Source organism: Chiloscyllium punctatum, chromosome 2 (assembly GCF_047496795.1).
Source record: "Chiloscyllium punctatum isolate Juve2018m chromosome 2, sChiPun1.3, whole genome shotgun sequence".
In the NCBI taxonomy this organism is placed as follows: domain Eukaryota; kingdom Metazoa; phylum Chordata; class Chondrichthyes; order Orectolobiformes; family Hemiscylliidae; genus Chiloscyllium; species Chiloscyllium punctatum.
Genome location: NC_092740.1, coordinates 115105949 through 115129662, shown reverse-complemented (window position 1 = coordinate 115129662; position 23714 = coordinate 115105949). Strand labels below are relative to the sequence as shown.

At 41.7% G+C, this 23714-nt stretch overlaps 1 protein-coding gene across 4 annotated transcripts in view; it reads left to right on the top strand.

The window, feature by feature from the left end:
* Nucleotides 1-23714, top strand: part of LOC140487980 (tyrosine-protein kinase JAK2-like) — a 295730-nt gene that overhangs the window by 232048 nt on the left and 39968 nt on the right. For all 4 annotated transcript variants that reach the window (XM_072587498.1, XM_072587490.1, XM_072587479.1 and 1 more), the window contains 2 exons: nt 1159-1278; nt 12129-12286. In XM_072587498.1, coding sequence (XP_072443599.1) covers nt 1159-1278; nt 12129-12286 — 278 coding nt within the window. The remainder of the gene's footprint in view (nt 1-1158; nt 1279-12128; nt 12287-23714) is intronic.

Here is a 23714-nt window from a genome sequence, read left to right as displayed (position 1 = left end):
TAAATATTCCGGTTTGGCTATGTTGTCATCATGGAAACTGCTGAGTGAAGATCCAGGGTAGTCCCAGCTGATGACGGGCTGAGGAAGCATTGATACCAGAAGCAAATCATTATCAATTGTGCAATCTCGATGAGGGAATTACTTCAAAGGGCCATGAAATTTAAGAGAATGAGAAAGAGTTTTCCTGGAAAAAAAGAAGCACCGTTGAAATAGTTTAAAATACATAACATCGCTCTCTTCCTATTCTTTTACTTCAGGCATAACCAGCCTGGTCTAGATTTTAAATAGTTTAAAGCATATTTCTATATCCGTTAATCGCCATGTACCAATCGGACATGGTGCACTAGTTCTGACGCCATGTCATGAAGAATAAATTGACCAGCTCCAGCTGAGTTGTCATGTGGTGTAGCATGAGCAGTGACAGACACTGGACTAAGTGAAACATATTTACCCCTCGTTCTTCACTATCTTTCTCCATATAACTCTATTCCTACCCAGAACTCTCAGCACAGCAACAGTCCATTTGGCCCATGTTTGTTTGTTCCATGCAAGACTACCCACAACTTAATGCTATCAGCATAAATTTTGCATTCCTTTATCCTTTATATACATCTGTTATTCATCTAGACTGTTTTATGTTCTACTGAGTATCCTACTCAGTTGGCCTTGTCTGGTTATGAGAGTCAGTTTACTTTTAACACCTCACTGTTTTTGTTTCTGTTTACTTTTAACACTCACTGTATTTGCTTGATTAAGCCTGGATGTGGAATTGGGGTGAGAGTGAGTGAAGGAACCTCTAGATTCCAGTTCTTTCTATAGTTAAAGTTTGGAATAGCTCTTTTAAAGCACTATGAATAAACCCATTGTGCACATGGGAACTAGTGCCAACTCTGCACATCTGTTAAATAGCTATAATATACAAAATCTAAAACCAAAACTAAGCAGAAGCAATTGCTTGTAAGTAACGCAGTTTGAAGAGGAATAGAAATGCAAAAGAATCCATTTATCTGATTACCAGAACCAGGAACATAGGAAATAGCTTTACTTTTCATGGCGTGCTATGACCACAGAAGAACAGAGTAACTGCAGAAAAGCTCATTATAGCTGCTAAGCTAGAAATCAAAATACCAAAGTCATAATGTATATCTCTGTTGGCAGGAGCTACAGCCTTATTGTGATTTCCCCGATATCATCAATGTCAGCATCAAGCAAGCAAGCAAAGATGGCTCCTCCGAGGGGAGAATAGTCACCATAATCAAACAGGACAGCAAGACCTTGGTAAGTATGACATAATACAGATTTTTTGCAAGACACATTTATTGCTGAGAAAGAGAGACATGCTGTTGAGGGCTTTCATTGTACATTCGTGATTCAAGAATGCAAAAATTAATTAGGAGCAAGAATTTATAAGTTATGAGAAACGGGTGCAAATCAATTGACAAGTCAGCTTTGGTTGGGACATTTCCAAAGAGAATCTAACAGGGAACTACTTTCCCTACACTTTTTTTCTTAATTCAAATGCGGCACAAGACCTGTACTATGTTTACTTTATCCAGAGGGTGGATCCCTGCCCATGAACATCTGCCATTTCGAGCAAGCTCAAGTTAATGAGTCAAATTGGAAACCCAACTCATTCATTTAAAATTGTTAGTGTAATTATTAGCATACTTGGAATTGTTCACCTGGTACTGTTCAATCAGAAAATTACATCGAACATTGGGTATTACCTTGTGAGTTTTGCACACTTGGATTGCTTGGCTAGTAATTTGCCCATACATAGACATTCAAGGAGGGAAGATCACTAGACATAGTACACCCAGAATCAGGAACTGAATCAAGATGGATATTTATTTGTGTTTTTTCCAGCACTGTTTATGGATTGGGGGAGAAGATGTGCTGCCCCCAAACCCCTCTAGGGAGCCCTTAGCATTCACTCTGCCAGTCACAGCAGTTCCCTTCCCCTCTGTGATTGTCATCTGCCTCTGTTGTGGCCAGTGGGGATAATCTTTGACAGTCCCGAGCCATGGGCTCCTGCAGTTGATATTAGTCACTATGCCCTTTTCCAGTCTGTCCATTTTGTTGGCTCTTAAAAGGGATTGAGAAGAATATTTTATTTATGAGGTTAGATTAGATTACTAGATTAGATTAGATTAGATTACATTACAGTATGGAAACAGGCCCTTCGGCCCAACAAGTCCACACCGACCCGCCGAAGCACAACCCACCCATACCCCTACATTTACCCCTTACCTAACACTACGGGCAATTTAGCATGGCCAATTCACCTGACCTGCACATCTTTGGACTGTGGGAGGAAACCGGAGCACCCGGAGGAAACCCGCACAGACACGGGGAGAACGTGCAAACTCCACATAGTCAGTCACCTGAGACAGGAATTGAACCCGGGTCTCTGGCGCTGTAAGGCAGCAGTGCTAACCACTGTGCCGCCCCAGGTTGTAGTGTTCAATTCATCAGGAACTCCTTGCCCACAGTTTTGCCATGCGCTTTAAGCCCCTAATAGTCCAAATTTGCCCATACAGAAGTTTTTAAACTCAAATCTGTAAAATTCAAAGTGACTCAAGTCTTGGCCTTAGCAGATTTTGGGGCAGGTTATGGCAAATGTTGTTAGTAGCGGGATATGAATAAAACCTTTACAGCAGCAACAAAACAATGACTTTGCAACAAGGAAATGCAAGAACACAAGGAGGCCATTCAGCCCATCAAGGCTGTCCCTCCATTGTGGGTCACAGCTAATCATCTCCTCTATAGCACCATCATACATTATCTCCATATGCCTTAATGTGATTAGTCACCAGAAACCTGTTGACATCTTTCTTGAACCTGCTCAATAAATTATCTTCCACAAACCTCTGGGTGAAGAAAATCTTCCTAATCTCAGTCTTCAATGACATGCTAGTAATCTGAGATTATGTAACATGATTCTGGGTTCACCAGCGAGGGACTGTCCCACCATCCCAGACATGAATCTAGTGAACAACCCGACTAACTACTTCTGTGATAAGTGTGTCCTTCCATAGGTAGGGAGATCCAAACTGTATAGAATACTCCAGGTGAGGTCTCACCTGCAGCAAGACCTCTATATCCCTGTACACAAATGCCTTTGAAATTACTTTCAACAGAATGGTGCCATCTTAATTACTTATTATACTTCCAGACTGTTTTTAATGACTCAAGGAGAAGTATTTACCGATCCCTTTGGGCTCCTGCACTTCCATTCTCTCACCATTAATAAATATTCTGCTTTCTGTTTTTCCACCAAAATGAGTATCTTCGCTATTATTCACATTTATATTCTATCTGTTCTATCATTCATTTGACCTGTCCAAGTCCAAATGAGTGTTCCTTGCATCTCCTTATAACTTGTGTTCACGCCCTGTTTGGTGTCATTATGGAAATATTCCAATTGCCTCCACATTGGAAAACATGTCAGTTGTGAACAGTTGTGGGTCCAGCCTTTATCATTGTGGAATTTCTGTTGTATTGTTCATCAATCCTGAGAATGGTGTGTTTTATTCCTCCTCTCTGCTTTCTTGGTAAGGTTCTGAGGATTGTTGCTGAACAAAGAGATCTTGGAGTACAGGTTCATAGATCTTTGAAAGTGGAGTCGCAGATAGACAGAATAATGAAGGTGTTTGGTATGCTTGCCTTTGGTCAGTGTGTTGAGTATCGGAGTTGGGAGGTCATGTTGCAGCTGTACAGGACTTTGGTTAGGCTACTTTTGGAATATTGCATTCAGTTCTGGTCTCCTTGTTTCAGAAAGGATGTTGTGAAATTTGAAAGGGTTCAGAAAAGATTTACAAGGATGTTGCCAAGGTTGGAAGTTTTGAGCTACAGGGAGAGGCTGAATAAGCTGGGGCTATTTTAACTGGAATGTCTGAGGCTGAGGAGTGACCTCATAGAGGCTTATAAAACCATTAGGGACATAGATAAGCTGAGTAGCCAAGGTCTTTTCCCAGGGATGGGAAGTCAAACACTAAAGGCATAGGTTTAAGATGAGAGGGGAAGGATTTAAGAGACCTAAGGGGCAACTTTTTCATGCAAAGGATGATGCATGTGTGGAATTTTATTTTTGTGGAAACAGGCCCTTCGGCCCAAACTAGTCCACACTGACGCACAATCCACCCAGACCCATTCCCCTATATTTACCATAGCTGCCAGAGGAAGTGGTGGAGGCTGGTACAGTCACAACATGATAAAAGGCATCTGGATGGGTATATGAATAGCAGGATTTTCAGGATATGGGCCAAGTGCTAGCAAATGGGACTAGATTAATTTAGGATATGTGGTCGGCATGGACAGGTTGGACTGAAGGATCTGTTTCCATGCTGTACAGCTCTATGACTACAACCAATTCTCAATCCGTACTGATATATTCCATCCATTCTTGTGTACTCTAATTTTATTTATGAACTTGTGTGGAACCTTACTAAAAGCCTTCTGAAAAATGCCAATACACTGAATCCACTGGATTTCCTTTACATGTGCTACAAGTAGCATCTCAAAGTGATACCAACAAGTTTCTCAAACATAATTCCCCTTTCATAAATCTATGCCAACTCTGCCTGATTTTGTCATTCTTTTCTAACTGTTCAGTTATCACATCCTTTATAATAGATTTGAACATTTTCCTTATTATTGGTGTCAAGCTAACAAGATAATGATGTCTTTAAATTAAACTTATTTTGAGCACTGGAGCTGAATTCCTCTGGATTCTCAGTGGTTACAAAGTCTCCAGTTTGTTTTATAAATCCTGTTGTTCAAGACTGATGTTTAACACTGCATGTCAATGGTGAATTTGTCATGACCGTGAAAGATTACATTGAATGTTTTATCCTGATTTAAATATGATTCCTTTTTGAACCAGTGATGAGAACTAACTGCTGTGTAAGAACAGGAAGCCTATGGTATATGTATTCTGCATTATCCTGTCCTTTTACAACATGTTTCTGCCTTATTCGACTTGCTCGAAAGCTAAGGAAGTAAGCTGTTTCTGTTCCAGGAAGGGCATTGCCTCATCACACGAGAAAATTTCAAAATATTATTCTTCTTATTATGTTGCCAAGGCTTGTGCTTGACCTCAATAAAACTAGCAGTGCAAATGACACCGGATGGTCTTAGTTTGGCAAGTTATGCCTCTCTTGGTAACGTCTTAACTGAGTACAAGATATTTTTACATTCTGTGGTCACTCAGATTCTCATGCTGCCTCTAATGTTCATAATAACTTTGAGCTTTCTGTGATTGTTGCTACTTTGGTTCAATCGAACAGAAGCTTATGTAGCCCAGGTTATCACCATGTCAAAGATGCTGACTTTCTTCGACAGAAAGTAAATTAGAACTCTTCCACCTCAAGCTGATACATAAATGAAATGAGTTTACTGGAAAATATCTGCAATTTGTAACCTTTAAATGTTATAGAACTACGTTGTTGTTGATTCGTCAATTATAGTACTGTCATATGATTATTCAAATACCATAATGCAGTTAGAGGTTCTAGTTGTTTCCTTAATACACATTGGAATAATTGAGTATGATTTTCACTTGCACCTGGGTCAGTTGTGTAGGCACAAAATGGAGATGAGCTGTCTGAGAATGATAAGGCCGATCAACCCTCCGAGCATGCTCTGCAATTCCATATAATCCTGCCTGATCTGATTGTCTGCCCCATGTACACTTTTGACTCCTTTACCAACGAGCAGTCTATTTAACTCAGCCTTAAAGTTATTCAATGACCCTGCCTTCGCTTCTCTCAGGAGAGGACAGTGCCACAGACCAATAACAGTCTGAGAAAAAAAAGAATTCTCCTCTTTTCTGTTGAAAACAGGAAGTCCCTTGGTTTTAAGCTGTGTCCATGTGCCTACCTCATTTGCATGTGCAGGCAGGAATGCATTTTTTTGTGTCAAGAGGTTTGCCTTAGTCAGAAGTTATGCACAGTGTAAATGAAATCAGTTTTTTTAATGCTTTGGATCATTTTATTTCGGTACATACATCAGAAGCTTCATGCATAATAAGGGGGGGTAGGGTTGTTTCTAGTTGCAGAGTCTGTGAAATATATTCCATATTTGATTTCTTTTTAGTGTTCTTCTTCAAAATTGAGCTTTTAATCAGCACGCATAGTACATTTTGAGAAAGATCCAGACTTGCGGCTGGAATTGGTTCCAATCTGTGTTGTCCCATGTTGATGATGTCATTGCCTACATGCCCATGCTTTCTCCATGAAGATGGATCAAGCCAGTGGGGAGTGTCAGAACGTAAACAAATCTTGTCCTCCATCAGAAATTAGGAGATGGTAGTTAAGAATAGAATCCAGCTTCCCACTTCCTGAACCAGTTGGAGGAATTCAATGTGCAAATCCTTCATAGGTGAATGCTCTAAATGGAGAGCTCTCCCAATGTGACCCAGTTTTTGTTTCAAGGATCACATTGCTGTGGAAGTTCAAAGCCTGTCATGGGCAAATGAAGGTTTGTCGCAAGGAACTTGATTGTGACTTCCCATGTTTCCCATTCCTTGATCTGCAGGAATAAAAATAAAATGCTGGAGAAACTCCATAAATGTGGCAGCATCTGCATGGAGAAGAACAGAGTTAATGTTTCAAATAAAAGAGTCATACTGGACTCTAAACAATAACTCTTGTTTCTCTCTTCATAGATGTTGCTTGACCTCTCAGTTTCTCCAGCATTCTGTTTTTATTTTGGATCTCCCATGTCAGCAACATTTTGCTTGTACATGATCCACAGGCTATCTGCTGGTGGAGGTTGCTGCACATGGGTTATGAGATGGAAGGCAGACACTAGCTAGGTTCAGCAGTCTATTGAGGAGAAGGTGAGTGAGGTGCAGCACAAATGGTTTCAACCATCTCATTGGATTTCATCAGGCATCATACAAGTTAGGACCCCTGCACAACCAAACTCCTCCACTGAAGCCATAGTACAAAACCTTGTGCACTTGTGGAAAGGCACAAACAGTAATGTAAATTTATCATTAGAAAATAAAACAAGTAGCCCAACACCAGGTGATGTGTTTAACAATTACTAGTTACTGAGGAAGCTGAGAAGTCCTTTATTAGCTCAGTACACTTACAAATAGCGTTGCATTTTTGAATATGATATTAATCACTGCTTATGCAATAATTTCAACCATTTAAGTTGCTGGAACTACATGATAAAATTATAAACCTAGAAGGATGATGTGTATAATTATAATTATGTCTGGTATTATGTGGAATAACGAAAGAACTCTCTCCTCTCACTGTTCCAGTTCAGTTTGAGGTCATAAATCTGAATAATGGTTCTAAACACAAACCTTTCCACAGTGCACACCCTCCTCAACCTCATCACCCCCCTTCCCCCCCCCCCCACCCCCCCCCAACAGCTTGCCAGACAACCGTTTTGATTCTTTGTTTCTCAAGCATTCAATCACAAGGCAGCAGCCTCAAGCGTATGATGTAAATACACTGGAACGTTTTGACTGTCATGTCGCATAACTACTCTGTGAATAATGACTGTGTCTCAGGCCAAGGGTCCTGTTCCTACAGTTTCTGATTTCAGCGGATGAGGAAACTCACTTAGATTTCCATAATGAAAAAGATTAGTTTTGTTATTAAAGTACTTAGTCACTTCTGAATTTCTCATGGGATTTACGAAGACTTGTTATCTCAATAGTTTTATACTATGAGGGGTGATGTACTTAAGACCCACAGTACATGTTTAAATTTCACTGGATGTTTCCATGTATGGTAATCATCAAATATCTTTGAAATTTTCTTCGTAACCAGTTATCCCTGTCTGTCAGCTCAGCTCCTTCTCTTTGGTTTTGCAATTCAGCACATTATGTTGATAAAGTCAGGCTTTATCCCCTTGATGTAAACATTCTATTTCTCCTGGGCAGTATAAGCTGTCCTTCTGTCTGTATAGAATGGTTTGGCATGAATATATAGGCTCGTGATAAAAGTTCACTGTCTATGCTGAAGGCTTATCAAATACTATAATCAAGTAAACAAGCCTGTGCTTATAGTATTACTTTGTAGGTAACTTCATCTGTTTTGAAACACTCTAAGGAGATAGTTTGTGGCTTAATAATTGTGTCAGACAGTGCCTTCCTGTCACTTGCTCCACTTCTGCAGCTTGTTTTTCAGTCTATAGTATCGACATATAATCTGTGATTGAATCCTTCTTTCTTAAGCTGTCGATTAATTCTTGCACAAATAGGTTCGCAATTGGCTGTATTACACTAAGGAGGTACTCATCCCTTAGCTCACTGCTGAACGTTAGGGAAACACTGTTTGAAGGCACAAAGCAATTGTGTGATGTGTCCATCTCCAGTGTCTCCCTGAGAGTGCCTCATTAGCACAGCTTTAAAGACAGAGAGTCATACCCAGCACATAGGAGGATGGGTGTGGTTGTCAGAGGTCAAGCATCTCCGCTCCATGACATCTTTGCAGGAGTTCCTCCAAGGTAGTGTCTTAGGCCTAACCATCTCTTTGCTTCACCAATAACCTTCCCTCTATAATAAGGTCAAAAGTGGGGATGTTCACTGATGATTACAGAACTATCAGTACCATTCGCAGTTTCTCAGATACTGAAGTGGTCCATGTTCAAATGTATCAAGATCCGAACAATGTCCAGGTGCGAGCTGACAAGTGGAAGGTAACATTCACGCCACACAAATGCCAGGCAATGATCATCTCTAATAAGAGACAATCTAATCACCTTCCCTTGACATTCCATGTTGAATCCAATTTCATCATTGAATCCCCACTCTCAACATTCTTGGGGTTGCCGTTGACCAGAAACAAGACTTGTCTCACAAACACTACAAGAACAGGTCAGAGGCTAAGAATACAGTGGCGAATAAGTCACCTCCTTATTCCCCAAGACCTGTCCACCATCTACAAAGCACATGTCAGCAGTGTGTTGGAATGCTCGCCACTTGCCTGAATGGGTGCAGCTCCAACAACACCCAAGAAGCTTGACACCATCCAGGACAAAGCAAACCACACCCCCAGGCATTCACTTCCTCCTCCACCAACATTCATTAGCAGCAGTTTTAACTATCAGCAAGATGTGCTGCAGAAGTTCATTGAAATCCTTATACATCATCTTCCAAACCCATGATGATTTCTATCTGGAAGGACAAAGATAGCAGATGCATGTGAATACCATCATCTGCAAATTCCCTCCAAGCCACTCACCATCCTGATTTGGAAATTGCAGTTCCCTGCTTATCATTGGGGTCAAAATCCTGCAATTCCCTCCCTAAGGTCATTGTTGGTCAGCCAACAGCATGTGAATTACATTGGTCCAAGAAGGCAGCTCATCATCACCTTCTCAAGGGCACAAGGGACAACTATTAAAAATGCTGACCAGTCAGAGATGTGCACATCCCACAAATTAATAAAAATGAGCACTTTGAAGAGCATGTAAACCAGTCACCCCTTTAACTTGATCCAATGATGGCTGATCTAGTTGTGGTCTCAACGCCACTTTCCCCATCTGCCCTCCGTAACTTTTGACTCCATTCCCTAGCAACAATCTATCAAACTCAGTTTTGAATAAATACAATGACCCAGCCTTCACCATTTTCTGGAGGAGTGACTCCCATACTTCAGTGATCCTCTGAGAGAAAATTCTTCTCATCTCCATCTTAAAAGCAAGACCTCTTATTCTTCAACCATTGTCCCCCTAGTTCCAGTCTTTCCCACTAAAGGAAATATCCTCCTGGTATCTGTTTATCAAGATCACTCAGAATTTTATAGGTTTCAATAGGATCATCTCCTTTCTTCTAAACACCAGTGACTAAAGGCCAAACCTGCTAAAGCCTTCTTCATAAGATAAGCCCTGCATCCCAGGAATAAGAAGAATAAGACTTCTCTGAGCTGCTTCAAACACAATTACATCGTCATTTTTTCAAATAAAAAGAGACCCAAACTGTACATGATATTCTAGGTTTGTCTCAGTGGTGTTCTTTACAACTGCAGTAAAACATCCCTTCTCATATATTCCATTCCCTTTGCAGTAAATGCCAACATTCCATTCATGTGCCTAATCACTTACTGTACCCACACACTAACAATTTGTGATTCATGTACCAGCACAACCAGATAACTCCTGCTCGGAATTGAATAAGCTCTCTCCATCTAAATAGCACACTGCTTTTTTCCTCTTACTGCCATAGCTGTTAAGTTCATATTTTCCCATATTATATGCTATCTGCCAATTTTCTCCCACTTACTTGACCTAAACTGTGTCACTTTGGATTCTGTACTCCCTTGACAACTTATTCCCCTACCTATCTATGTGTCTTAATCAAATTTAGCTACCAAAACATTCACATCCAAGTTATTGATAGACATTATATATTTTTGAGGCCCCAGCACTGATCAATAATCATTCACTAGCCAACCTGGAAAGGACCCATATATGCCTACTCTCTGCTTCTTTTCCTCTTAACTAACCAATCTTTTACCTTCTTTTTTAAAAAATATTTTCCTAATTAACCTGTTCAGAGATGTTATTACATACCTTTAGAGCCGGTGGGACTTGAACCCAGGCCTTCTGGTTCCGAAATAGAGACACTGCCACTGAACCACTGGATCATCTTTATCCAGGACATTGTTATTCTCTATATGTGCACTTATCTTGCACTTAGTGTTAGTGTGTCACTTATCAAATACATGATGAAAATCCAAGTGCAGCACATCTACAAGTTCCCCTTTATTCACCTTGCTTGTTGCTTCCAGAATAAGTTCAAATTAAACACAATTTCTTCTTTTTACTAAAAGTTGGCTCTGCTTGATCCATGCTGATTTTCCAATTATGCTGCTGTAACCTCTTTAATAATGGGTTTCACCAACTTTCCTACATTAGATGTTCAGCTAACTGGCCTATAGTTTCCATCTTGTTGCCTCCTTTCGTTTTTTGAATAACTAATGTAACAACATTATTCAATCTGCTGGCACTCTTCCAGATTATAATTCGTTTTGGAAAATTATAACCCATGCCTTTAGTATCTTTGCAGCTCCTTTTTCCAAGATTCTAGGATGGAGGCCAGCCTTTCCTTTAATAACCTGGTTCACCCAAACTACATTACAGATTAAGCCCAACAAGATTACTACGATACCTTTCTTGTATGTCTCATTTCTCATTCCTGAAAATTCTGAGCTACAGTGTAACTGCTGTTTTGGGAGCCTGCAGTGATCTCTTAGTTTTACCCACACTGATTCCACATCTTGCACTAAAAGTCAAATTTTCAGTAGTGTCCGAAATGTTGTTTGCTACCTTCAGTTGTAGTGTTATAACTTTCTCTTTAATTTGTATTTTCTGCATTTCATTCTTATCTCCTCTGCATTCCTGACTGAAATGTGATGTGTCGTACAAGTGTATCAATGGAAGCAGGTTCCTCATTATCCAGGTTATTTTTGTACATTTTCTGTAGCTGTTCCTTTCTTTAGTCTCTTCAGACTTTAACTATGGGACAGACTTTCAGTACCAAGTCAGGTAGCTTGAGTCAAGGGGCGTACAAAAGAAACTGGATACAAGACAGCTCAATACATGCACTTCTTTCCCTCCAGGAGTCATAAACTGAACATCAGACCCACCTACTTCAGAAACTGATCTGGTTCAGTCATATCCTTTTTGGAAGGAAATTTCCCATACTTACTTAGTCTGACCTGCGTGTGACTCCAAATCCATAACAAATTGGCAGACTCTTAACTACCCCTGAAATGGATTAACAAATCAAGTCAGTTCAAGAGTAACTAGAAATGGAAAGATAAGTATTGCTAGTAATGCTGATATCTCATTAAAGAATTTTAAAAATCCATTTTGAGGGTGATTGATTCATTGTGTGAGACATTTCTCAAGACCAAAGCTGACATGATTCAAAATTCTGTCCGATGTAAAACCAGTAGCTCCAATTAAGACAATCTGCAGAAATAACTCAAGTTGAACCTTTGCTCCTTTACGTTCTGTTTAACTTTGGACGAACTTTGTTCCAACTTGTGCTTTGCAGAGAAGCAGCAACATTGTTTGTGATTTAAGAACGAATATAAAACTATGCACTGTTGTGTACTTTCAATTGCAAATACAGTTTGCTTTTGTTTTTGACATAGGAAGTTGAGTTTCCGTCCCTGAAAGAAGGCTTCTCATTTGTCTCACTAATCGATGGATACTATAGGCTAACTGCAGATGCTCACCACTACCTCTGTAAAGAAGTTGCCCCTCCTCAATTGTTGGAGAACATCCAGAGCAATTGTCATGGACCCATCTCGTAAGTGTTGAATCGTTTTAAGTAAACATTGCAAATTAAAATATCCAATCTGGGAAATATAATCTGTTCTTAAATCATTTTGCTCTTGTTTGATTTGGACGAGGTAATATTGAGATGCACCTCTGCATGACATTGACTGAAAATCTTAAGATCTGTCATTTTAAATTGAGGTGTGGAGGAGCAAAGAAAGACTGCTCCTTTTTCTTTTTCTCCTACTTCATTATTTTCTAACTTCAGCTGAGCTTTGTAGTCACAAAGGACTGGTCTGTACTGCTCAACAACAACCTGCATTTATAAAGAGTCTTGAACATACAAAATATTTCAAGGTCCCTTCCAGTGGCGTTATTGCCAGCCATCTCAAGCAATATTATTAAGACAGGAGCACCAAAAGCTTGGTGAACCAAGTGGTCATGATTAAGGAGCATGAGAATGAGCTTAAAAGTGGAGAGGTTCAAAAAGATAATTCCAAAGCTTTGGATCTGGACAGCTGAAAGCTGGGGCATCAATGGGTTAAAGTTATGGATGTTCCAGCGGTCTTGGAAAATGAGTGAAGTTTATAGAATGTGGAGGGATTTGGAAAGAAGGGTGAGACCTGTAGATTTTCAAGGTGTGTGTATACGTGCATGCACGTGTGTGGCACAATTAGGCATGACAAGATGAGAACAGGAATAAAATGGGGTGGGAGTGAAAGAAGGAAGTTAGGTCAAAGAAATACTAAAAAAACATTGACCAGCAACTCGCAGTTTCTAACAAAAAGTAAATTGACTGGCCAAAAATGTGAGAATGAAAGAGTTTAAGAACTGGAAGCTGTTTGCTACTTTAACTCATTGAGCAAATATATATAAACAACTTGTGAAAATATTACTGCTTTTTTACAGTTCTAGTCAGTGTTCTGCTGAGAATTTGAGTAATTAGCCCAATGTTTGGGTCGTGAATTGGTGCTGCCCTCAAGTGGATCCTGGGCAACTTGTAACCTACTGCCTGTGTGTTGGGGATTTCCACTGACTTTTGGCTTTTTGGTTCAGTTTGTTACACACACGAATTGAAACTTTGTGTTCACTGTTGCCACTCACCAGATTCTAATGCATTATAGATGCGATGTTAGCATGAGTGCCAGCTCCAATATTCGTGGGATAGGAGTGGGAGTTAGAAATTTTCCCGCAAGCTGCCAACTATCAAGACATGTAGCAGTGTTTTGTAGAGGAATAAGACGATGTTATTTTCTGGGTCTGCAGATTGAAAGAAGCAAAAATCGCCCTTAGTAGAGTGATATGCGCTTCTTGTCGGATGTGGGAGTTGAGGAAGAGTTTACATATTACTGAGGATTTATCTGCAATAAATGTTGTTGGTTGCAAATCCGATCAGATCGAATGGATTAGTTGGAGCAACCATTAGATGCAATGAGGAATTTACAACAGCAAGAGGGTGTGATGGATGGCAGTTATAGGAAGGGAAAGAAGTCACAGATACAGTCACGTGAGGGGTTAACTCCAGGAAAGGTAAGAGGTAGGCAGGTGGTGCAGGAGTCTTCTGTGGCTATCCCCATTTCAATGCTATTTTGGAAAAAGTAGGGAGTGATGGATTCTCAGGAGAATATAGCACGAACAGCCAGGTTTCTGGTATTGAGAATGGCTCTAATGCAAAGAGGGGTATGTCAGGTTCCAAGAGATCAATTGTGTTAGGGGACTCTCTAGCCTCAGGCACAGACAGACATTTCTGTGGCCAGCAGCGAAAAATCAAGATGGTGTGTTGCTTCCCTGGTGCCAGGATCATGAGTGTCTCAGAGAGGGTGCAGAATGTTCTCAAGGGGGAAAGGGCCCAGCAGAAGGTCACTATACACATTGGAACCAACAACATAGGAAGGTAAATGAATGAGATTCTGAAGGGAGAATAAAGTGAATTAGGCTGGAATTTAAAAAGGAGGCCCTCAAGAGTAGGAATATCTGGATTACTCCCTGTGGTACGAGCTAGTGAGGGCAGGAATAGGAGGAGGGTAGAGCAGGTGAATGCGTGGCTGAGGAGCTGGTGCAGGGGAGAGGATCATATTTTGGATCATTGGAATCTCTTCTGGGGTAGAAATGACTTGTACAAGAAGGATGGATTGCATCTAAATTGGAAGGGGACTAACATACTGGCAGGGAGATTTGCTAGAACTGCTCGGTAGGAGATGCGGGGGGTGGGACCCAGGGAGCTAGTGAAGAAAGAGATCAATCTGAGACTGATACAGTTGAAAAAAAGAAGCCTGCCAAATAGTCAGAGCAGGCAGGGACAAAACAGAGAACAAGGTAGGAATTATAAATTATACTGCATTTATTTCAATGCAAGACGTCTAACAGGGAAGGCAGATAAATTCAGGGCATGGTTAGGAACATGGGACTGGGGTGTCATAGCAATAGAGATTGAATAGGCTAAGGCTGTCCTCCCTGGAGCATTGGAGACTGAGGAGTGACCTTATCGAGGTTTATAAAATCATGAAGGGCATGGATAGGATAAATAGACAAAGTCTTTTCCCTGGGGTGGGGTAGTCAAGAACTAGAGGGCATAGGTTTAGGGTGAGAGGAAAAAGATATAAAACGGACCAAAAGGGCAACTTTTTCACACAGAGTGGGGTGTGTGTTTGGAATGGGCTGCCAGAGGAAGTGGTGGAGGTTGGTACAGTTCCAACAGTTAAAAGGCATCTGGATGGGTATATGACAAGGAAGGGTTTGGAGGGATATGGGCCAGGTGCTGGCAGGTGGGACTAGATTGGGATGGGATATCTGGTTGGCATGGACGGGTTAGACCGAAGGGTCTGTTTCATGCTGTACCTCTCTATGACTCTATTTTTCTGACATTGAATCGGGCAGCACGCATCACTCATGTCTGTGCAAACAAGAATACTTTCCATTCAGTTTTTTAAAAAAAAGTCAAAGGGGAATATCTGGAAAACTTTGAATACAGTACACATTTATCTGTCTTTTTCCTTTTCAATCCATTTGCACTCTGTGCTAAAATTATGTGTTCTTATAGTCTGCCCTCTATAACATTTCAGACACTGTACTGTTTACATTAATTAATGGAACTTGAATGTCACTGGTTGTGCCAGTACTTATTGTTGAGAGTGTGGTGCTGGAAAAGCACAGCAGGCCAGGCAGCATCCGAGGAGCAGAGAAAGACTGAAATTTTCCCTCCCACCTGATTGATGATGCCCTCCTGCGCAGCTCATCCACTTCCTGCACCTTTGCCTTCGAACCACATACCTTCAACCGCAACAAGGACAGAGCCCTCCTGGTCCTTACTTTCCACCCTGCCAACCTCCGTATACATCGCATCACCCTTCGCTATTTCTGCCACCTACAACCTGACCCCACCACCAGAGATAAATTTGCCTCCCCATCCCTATCCGCTTTCCGTAAAGACAGATCCCTCCACGACTACCTCATCAGGCCCATGCTTCCCCCCGCCTCCTGGCAGCTTCCCCTGCCACCACAGTAATTGCAAAACTGGTGCCCACACCTCCCCCCTCATCTCTGTCCAAGGCCTCAAATCAGCCTTCCACATCCATCAAAGTTTCACCTGCACTTCCACACATGTCATTTACTGTTTCCATTGCTCCTGATGTGGTCCCCTCTACACTGGGGAGACTAGATGCCTACTCGCAGAGTGCTTCAGAGAACATCTCCGGGACACCCGCACCAACCAGCCCCACCACCCCTGTGACCGAAGATTTCAACTCCGCCCCCCCCACCCCAACTCTGCCGAGGACATGCAGGTCCTGGGTCACCTCCATAGCCACTCCCTTACCACCTGACACACCTGGAGGAAGAACGCCTCATCATTCCCTCGGGACCCTCCAACCCCATGGCATCAATGTGGATTTCACCAGTTTCCTCATTTCCCCTCCCCCCCCCCCCCCCCCCTCCCATCTATCCCAGTTCCAACCTCCAACTCGACACTGCCCTAATGACCTGTCCTACCTTTCCATCTTCCTTCCCACCTATCTGCTCTACCCTCCCCTCCGACCTACCCCCTTTTACACTCATGTCCATCCACCTACTGCACTCTTAGCTATCTTCCCCCGCTGCAGCCCACTCCCCTCCCATTTATATCTCCACCCCCGAGGCTCCTAGCCTCTTTCCTGATGAAGGGCTTTTATTCGAAATGTCGATTCTACTGCTCCTCGGATGCTGCCTGACATGCTGTGTTTTTCCAGCACCACACTCTCAACTCTAATCTCCAGCATCTGCAGTCCTTACTTTGTCCCGGTATTTATTGTCCATTCCTAAATGTGTTAAATTATTCAAGGAAAATATCAATTTGCCAACTCACTGGGTGTACCATTTTCAGAACTGCGTGGCAGAACCGAACCTTGCACTTCTGCTGCTGCTATTCCCTTGACCACTTCTGTGATTCACAAGCCACAGTATGCTTCTCTGTTACCCATGAGTTAAGTGAGGATATGAAACTGGAAAACAGGAATCCTCTGACAATATGAGCAGCCAACTAGCTGCGCATTTTTTTGCAGGGTTAGAGAGTATTAGGTCCATTCCCAATTTGGTCTCGCCTTCCATCCCCATAAAAATGAATGGAGCTATGGATCCTGTGAGGCAGAAGTATCCAACTGCCTTTGCATCTACATGAGGGTATGAATTTTAAACCCAAACATGTCTTGTGGCTCACTAATGATACAAGTCGGATTAGCACCCCTGTCCGGACCTAGTGCAACTCCGCAATAAAGAAAAGCATTTAATAATAGAAACATCCAGAAGACTGGGAAGAGATCCACAGTCGCTGGTATATAAAGGTTCGAGAATAATGTTTTTTCAATATGGCCATAATTAAAAAGAGGAAGGCTTTTGATGATGATAAGAAAAAATTAAGAGACTTAAATATTCAATAATTTCTGAAGTACCTTGCGGTACTATGTTTTAATTATGGGGAATCTGTCTATACTTGGAGTCAACGGAAAAAGCAAAAGAATTTGTGAACTCTCTGAAATAATAGACTTTGACCGAGGGGGTTAGAGAAAAAGATGTTTGCAGACAATGGCGTGATATTTTTATTTATCTTCTCTTTCTTTATTCTTTTCCCTTTCATGTCTCTGACCTTATAGGCTTGGTATTGCTTTGATGTAAAATTTGCTTTGTTTAATATTGTAACCGTTTGATAACTGTTTGATAATCTGTTATTTTACTGTTCTGTTGTTCTGGGTGAGGGGTGTAAAGATGTGTGGGGTTGAGATATGGAGGGGAGCGGATGGCATCCATTGTTAACTTTCAGGAATGTAAATAACATGTTTTTTTTTCCATTGCCTAAGTTTGGGGCCTGGCCCTAATTGGAAGGAGCCAGGATGGCTGTAAGGTTGGGAATGAATGGCCCCTATGGGCGAGGGGGAAGATCTCTAGTGATTTGTGCTTTTTGTGTTTATTTGTTCAAGTTAGGAGTAGTGGTTAGTTTCTTAGTTTTAGTAGCATTTGTAGGAATAGTTTTTAGATTTGATAAAGTTTGTGTTTTTTCCACTTGCTGCACATCGAGTGTGCTTCTTCTAGTGTGCAGTTGTGGCTGGTAATCTGTTGAGGTGGTGGCACGTGGAATATAAAGGGGAGCCAATCCCCCATTAAAAGGAAAAAGGTGCTCTCGAACCTTAAGGAGGAAAGGGTTTACATCACTATACTGCAAGAGACACATTTAACTGATGGGGGACGTCTGAAGTTACAGCAAGAGGGGATACAACAGGGTATTCTTCTCCTCTTTCAACTCCAAAAGCAGAGGAGTGGCCATACTGGTATGAAGGAGTCTCTGATTTCAGGTGCCAGATCAATTCAAGGATGGGCATATACAGTTAATCATTCTCAAGGCTCTGGTACATGGAGAAGAGTATGGCATCCTGAACATTTACAGGTCCCTGGCGCATCCTCTCCAATTTTTAGTTGATGCAACCTCCAAATTAATGGCTCTTGGGTTGTGCCGTATGATTATAAGAGAAGACATTAATCGTCTCATGGAACCTGGGGAAGATTGGGTGCCATGGGGTCTGTCGGGTACACCTCTGCAGTCTAGATAGCTAGTGGACTTGTATAAGGAGTTGGGGCTGGTGGATGTGTAGAGGTGTTTCTATCCTAATGGGAGAGATTATACCTTTTACTCAAAACCACACAAATGCCATGCAAGAATTGACATGTTCTTTATTCTGTCAGTTTGTGTGGACTTGGTGTTGACCTGCAGGATTGGGAACATAACTATTTTGGACTATGCGGCAGTGTACATGGATGTTAAGACCAAGGGTAGTTAAATAGGCACACGGCGCTAGCGCATGGATCAATTTCTGCTGAGGCATGGCATCTTAGCACAGTACCTTATAAGGGATCCTTTGGGAGACCACCAAGGTGTATTTAAGGGGTCTGTTTATTTCATATTCAACAACAAGAAAGAAGCAGAGAGGAGAGCAGCAGTGAATGCTTGAGGCCTGGCTGAAAGCAGCCGAGTCAGCACATTATAACAGACCATCTGTGGTTCCGTTACAATGGGTCGTGGCTCTCTGGGCTGCTCTGGACTCAGCACACACACAAGTGGTGAAGGGTCTCCTTTGCAAAGCAAAGGCTGTTCGAATATGGGGGTAAGCCAGGTAGATACTGAAAAATATTAATGCCAGGTTTTGGGAATTCTACACAGAATTATACCTGTCGTAGAGCTGTGGAATGGAGTAGCAAGAATGGGATCCTTTTTTGAAAACCTGAACCTCCCTGGTACAAACACAGAGCAGCTCTAACTTTTAAATGCACTTCTGATGACACAAGCGGTGCAAGAAGCAGTAAGGCAGCTCCAAGGTGGCAAGGCACCAGGTCCAGATGGGTTCCCGAGTGAGTTTTACAAGGTGTTTGCACACATGTTAGCTGAACCACTTCTGGAGATGTATAATCATTCGTATAGCCAGGACTGCCTTCCGTCCTCCCTTAGGGAGGCCAATATCTCCCTTATTTATAAGAAAGGGAAAGACCCTGAGGATTGAGTGTCCTATCTCACTGTTGAATGTAGACTCAATATTTGGCTTTGAGGTTGGAAAAGGTCCTGCCTGTTATTATAAAAGAGGACCAGACTAGTTTTATCAAGGGCCGCAGCCCTTGATAAATTTTACAAAGACAGAAGTCATGCCCATGGGAGGATTGGTGGAAGTGCCGGAGCCGGAAGATGGAACGCAGTTTCCTTTTCGGTGGTTTCAAAAAGGTTTTCTCGACCTGGGAACTTTTAATTACCCCACCTTCCATCAGCTGTACAGAGCTAACTTTGTACAGTTGTTTGAGAGGATAAAGCAGGACTTGCAGCAATGGGAGGGACTACCAATATTGTGGCTAGGCCCCTATGGCCCAGATTAAAATGAATATTCTTCCTCGGCTGTTATATCCTATGAGGATGCTCCTGTTGTTGTTACCCAGACAGGTGTTGTGGAGGTTTACCGGTTGGCTTGGATCCTTTATTTGGTGACGTAAGCACCCCCTAATTAAATTTACCAAGCTGCAACTTCCGCAGAATATTGCGGGGAGCGTGGATCTGTCAGCTCTGTAGAGATACCAAATAGGCGCCCTGCTGTCATACGTAGGTGACTGGGTGCATCAGGACTCGAGATCGATATGGCTTGATGTTGAGGCCTCACAGGCGAGATGTTCCTTAGTTAATTCACTGTTTATGGACAAGATGCGATCCATGGCTGAGCACTGTGAGAGCCCAATTATCTTGAATATGGTGAAAGCATGGAGGAAAAATGTGGCAGGGTGAGGGCAATTTGCTTAAGACCTCGCCATTCACCCCATTAGTGAGAGCCCCGGGATCTAGTCCAGGGTCAATGGACTCTGGCCTTAGAGCATGGGAGGGTAAGGGAATCTCCTCTTTGGGAGATTTATTTGAGGGAGAGGTCTTGATTTCTTTCAACCAATTAAGTCAGAAATATGGGATTCTTAATAGGGACCTTTTCCCATACTTTCAGGTTAGGAGTTATATACAGAAGAAGACCGTGCTGTTAGTTCAGTTCTACAAGTCAGACATAGAAACAAGATTGTTCTGATGTGGAGGCACTCTCTATTAGTACCATATACCACCTGCAGAGAGGGAGTGCCTTGGGGAATATGGAGAGACTCCATAGGATCTGGAATCAAGAATTGGGGAAGAAATTTCATCAGAAACATGGGAGGATATATGGGAGAATGTAAAGAAAAGCTCAAAATGCAATAAAGCACAAACTATGCAATTGCAGATCCTTCACAGGGCCCATATGCAATGTGGGTCTGTTACAAGTAAAACCAGACCATGTAAAGATGGCAGGTTTCCTTCACTAAAACTTAAAGAGTGAACCATTTCTTTTTAAAATCAACAGTTTACAGTAATTGCTTGGTGATCATTATACTAGCTTCTTATTCCAGATTTTTTAAAATATGTATTTATTGAAAAAATGTTTACTCTTTTACAAGAAAATTAGTTATAAAAATACAGAAAAATAGAAATAACACCACATTATTATAATACAGTAATGTTAACAATAAACTACATACTTCTCTATCGGATAAAATAGTCTCATATTAACTTAACCCTAGTTAATATAAACTCAAATTAAATGAAACCAAATTAAGTTAAATTACAATCCAATTAAATGTAACCAGAAGGATTAGCAAAGTTCAAGAGAGGATCTTTTCCAGGATGTCTCAAATGTAAAATCAGCATAGGCACCCTCGCACGTTGCTACAAGATTTGCTGATACTGGGGTGCCATAGTGAATGAGCTGGAGAAGATCCTGGGAATTGAAGCTAAGGCAGATCTGGTATCCCTCCTTTTGTGATTATGGAATCTGCCCTCTCTGGGTGAGCATGGGAAGAGGTTATTTCACATTCCTTCATACTGTGTAAGGAAGAACATTCTAATGAACTAGGTATCAGAAAAACATCCAAGTCTTGTGGAGTAGTGTGGACTTGTGATGGAGCACGTGCCCCAAGATTATCTGACCAGTATGGTGCACGTGGAACAGAGCAATTTTATAAGACATGGCAGCTCTTTCTAAATTACACAGACAAGGACCTGTCGGCGGTACTGATTAGGGCCTCTGTATAGCTTCGAAGGCCCATATATGGTGGTCTGGGAACCCCGGTTGGGGGGGGTGGGGGAGAAGAGGCCTAGTAAATACTGTATAATAACTGTTGCTCCCATGGGCTGGAGCTTCGGTGGTGAGTGGTGTAGTGCAATGTAATGTAAATTAATTTAATTGGATTGTAATTTAATTTAATTTGATTTCATTTAATTTGACTTTATATTAACTAGGGTTAAGTTAATATGAGACTATTTTATCCCATAGAGAAGTACGTAGTTTATTGTTAGCATTACTGTAATATAATAATGTGTTGTTTCTATTTTTCTGTATTTTTATAACTATTTTTCTTGTAAAAGAGTAAACATTTTTTCAATAAATACATATTTTTAAAAATCTGGAATAAGAAGCTAGTATAATGATCACCATGCAATTACTGTAAACTGTTGTTTTTTAAAAAAAATGGTTCACTCTTTAAGTTTTAGTGAAGGAAACCTGCCATCTTTACATGGTCTGGTTTTACTTGTAACAGACCCACAGCAATATGATTGACTCTTAACTGCCCTCTGGACAACTTACAGATGGGTAATTAATGATGGACTAGCCTGTGATGTCCACATCCCACATATGAATAAAACATAAGTTTTGTTGGGCCAGGTGTAGTAATCTTGGGCAAACTTCTCCCAGGATTGGAAGTTAATATCAAAACTGCAAGATGAACCCTTCAGAGTACCCTGTAGCCTTCCTTCGGCCATCCTAAAAGCAGACTCCAGATTCGAAGTATCCATTGAATGTTTGCTTTAGCTGACAGTCTGGTTGCATGACCAGCCCAATGCAGAGGTGACTTTCTCAATACTGATGTGAGTGCTTGGCAGGCCAGTTCCAGGAAGCACCTCCAGTGCCTGGTACCTTGTTCCACCACATGAGCTTCAGAGTCCTCCACAGGCAGCACACATGAATGTGGGTGAGAACCTTGGCATGATGCCAGGTCTTGCATCTGCAAAGCAAAGTGGGCAGGACCATGGTTCTATGGCAGGGCTGCTGAAACCTTTTCACATTGTAACTCCTTAACACTACTGAAAAATAGCTGTGACCCTGAGGGTGGGGACATGGGGGACAGTGGTATTTCATTCACTGAGTTTTCAAGTTAAAGTAGTACCAGTGCAAGGAGTTTTGGTGCAGCTTTTCAGGTCTTAATGCTTAGGCACATTGGCCATACACATCTTTTTAAAAACTTTAATGATTTGAAGGGGCTTTGTGCTCCAACATTTGACCTCAGCACTATGATGGAGTTCGACACTTCAGATCTCTACTCGTGACCTCATAGGAGTTTGCAACCAATCATTTGGAAAGTTCTGCTCACTTGAGTTTCAGTTTGGGAGGCAGATTTACTTTTCTTTATTTCAGGATTGATGTTTGAAGTCTCCAGAATGATGCATTTGTTTTGGCAATTTGTGCATGTCTGATCATTAATGCATCAACTTGAAAGTGTGTGCTGCCAAGATAAGGGAAGTGCTGAGATGCTCATGACTATGTGCCGAATAGTGGAAAATGGTATTAGAATAATTAGATTCTTGGTTTTGGCTGGCACAGACTCAATGGACTGAAGGGCCTTTTCCTGTGCTTCAGACTCTGTCCCTATGACTCTTACCCATTGCAGATAAGCTCTGGCTATGAACTGAAATCTTGGACTTGAGATAGAACTTTGCTGGAGCCGCCTGCAATGTTGCTTCAGTTTCTTCATGCAGGCCACAAGACTGAAGTAGTCACATGCTCAGAGAACAAGTTTATGCCGTGTTACTTGTTCAGCTCTGAAATGGCAGGCAATACAGAGTATTCACCAAACCGACAATCTTAATGAGGCCTTGGTCTTCGCCTGGAGTTGTGTCAGATTGACCAACTGTCCATTTCTGTATATGATTTTAATGCCAGGATCGCCACTTGGAAGGCAGTCAAGAGAATGACACAGAAAAGCATGCTGAAGGGGGTTGGCACCAACATACATCCCTATCTTATCACCATTAGTAACTGACGGGGTGGCTGAAAACTCATCAGCATACAGGGCATCAGTGAACATGCTACCATGGAATTGTCGACATTGTGTTGAATTTCATGGGGCAGCTAAATTTTTCCCGTATCTTCCAAAGGCCCTCACAGCTGATTATCAAAGGCTTTGGTCAGATCATTAAATGTGGCGTTTAGGTCCATGTTGTGTTCTTGATATTTGGAAGCTGTCAAGCTTAATCACCATTTCACTGTCTCCTTGACCTGTCTCTGACTGTCTGGCAGCAGCTCCTGGTGCACTGAGTGGTTCGGAAAGATTCTGGTGAAGGCTTTATCAGTGAAGAGTGAGATTCATCTGTTGCAAAATTAGCAATG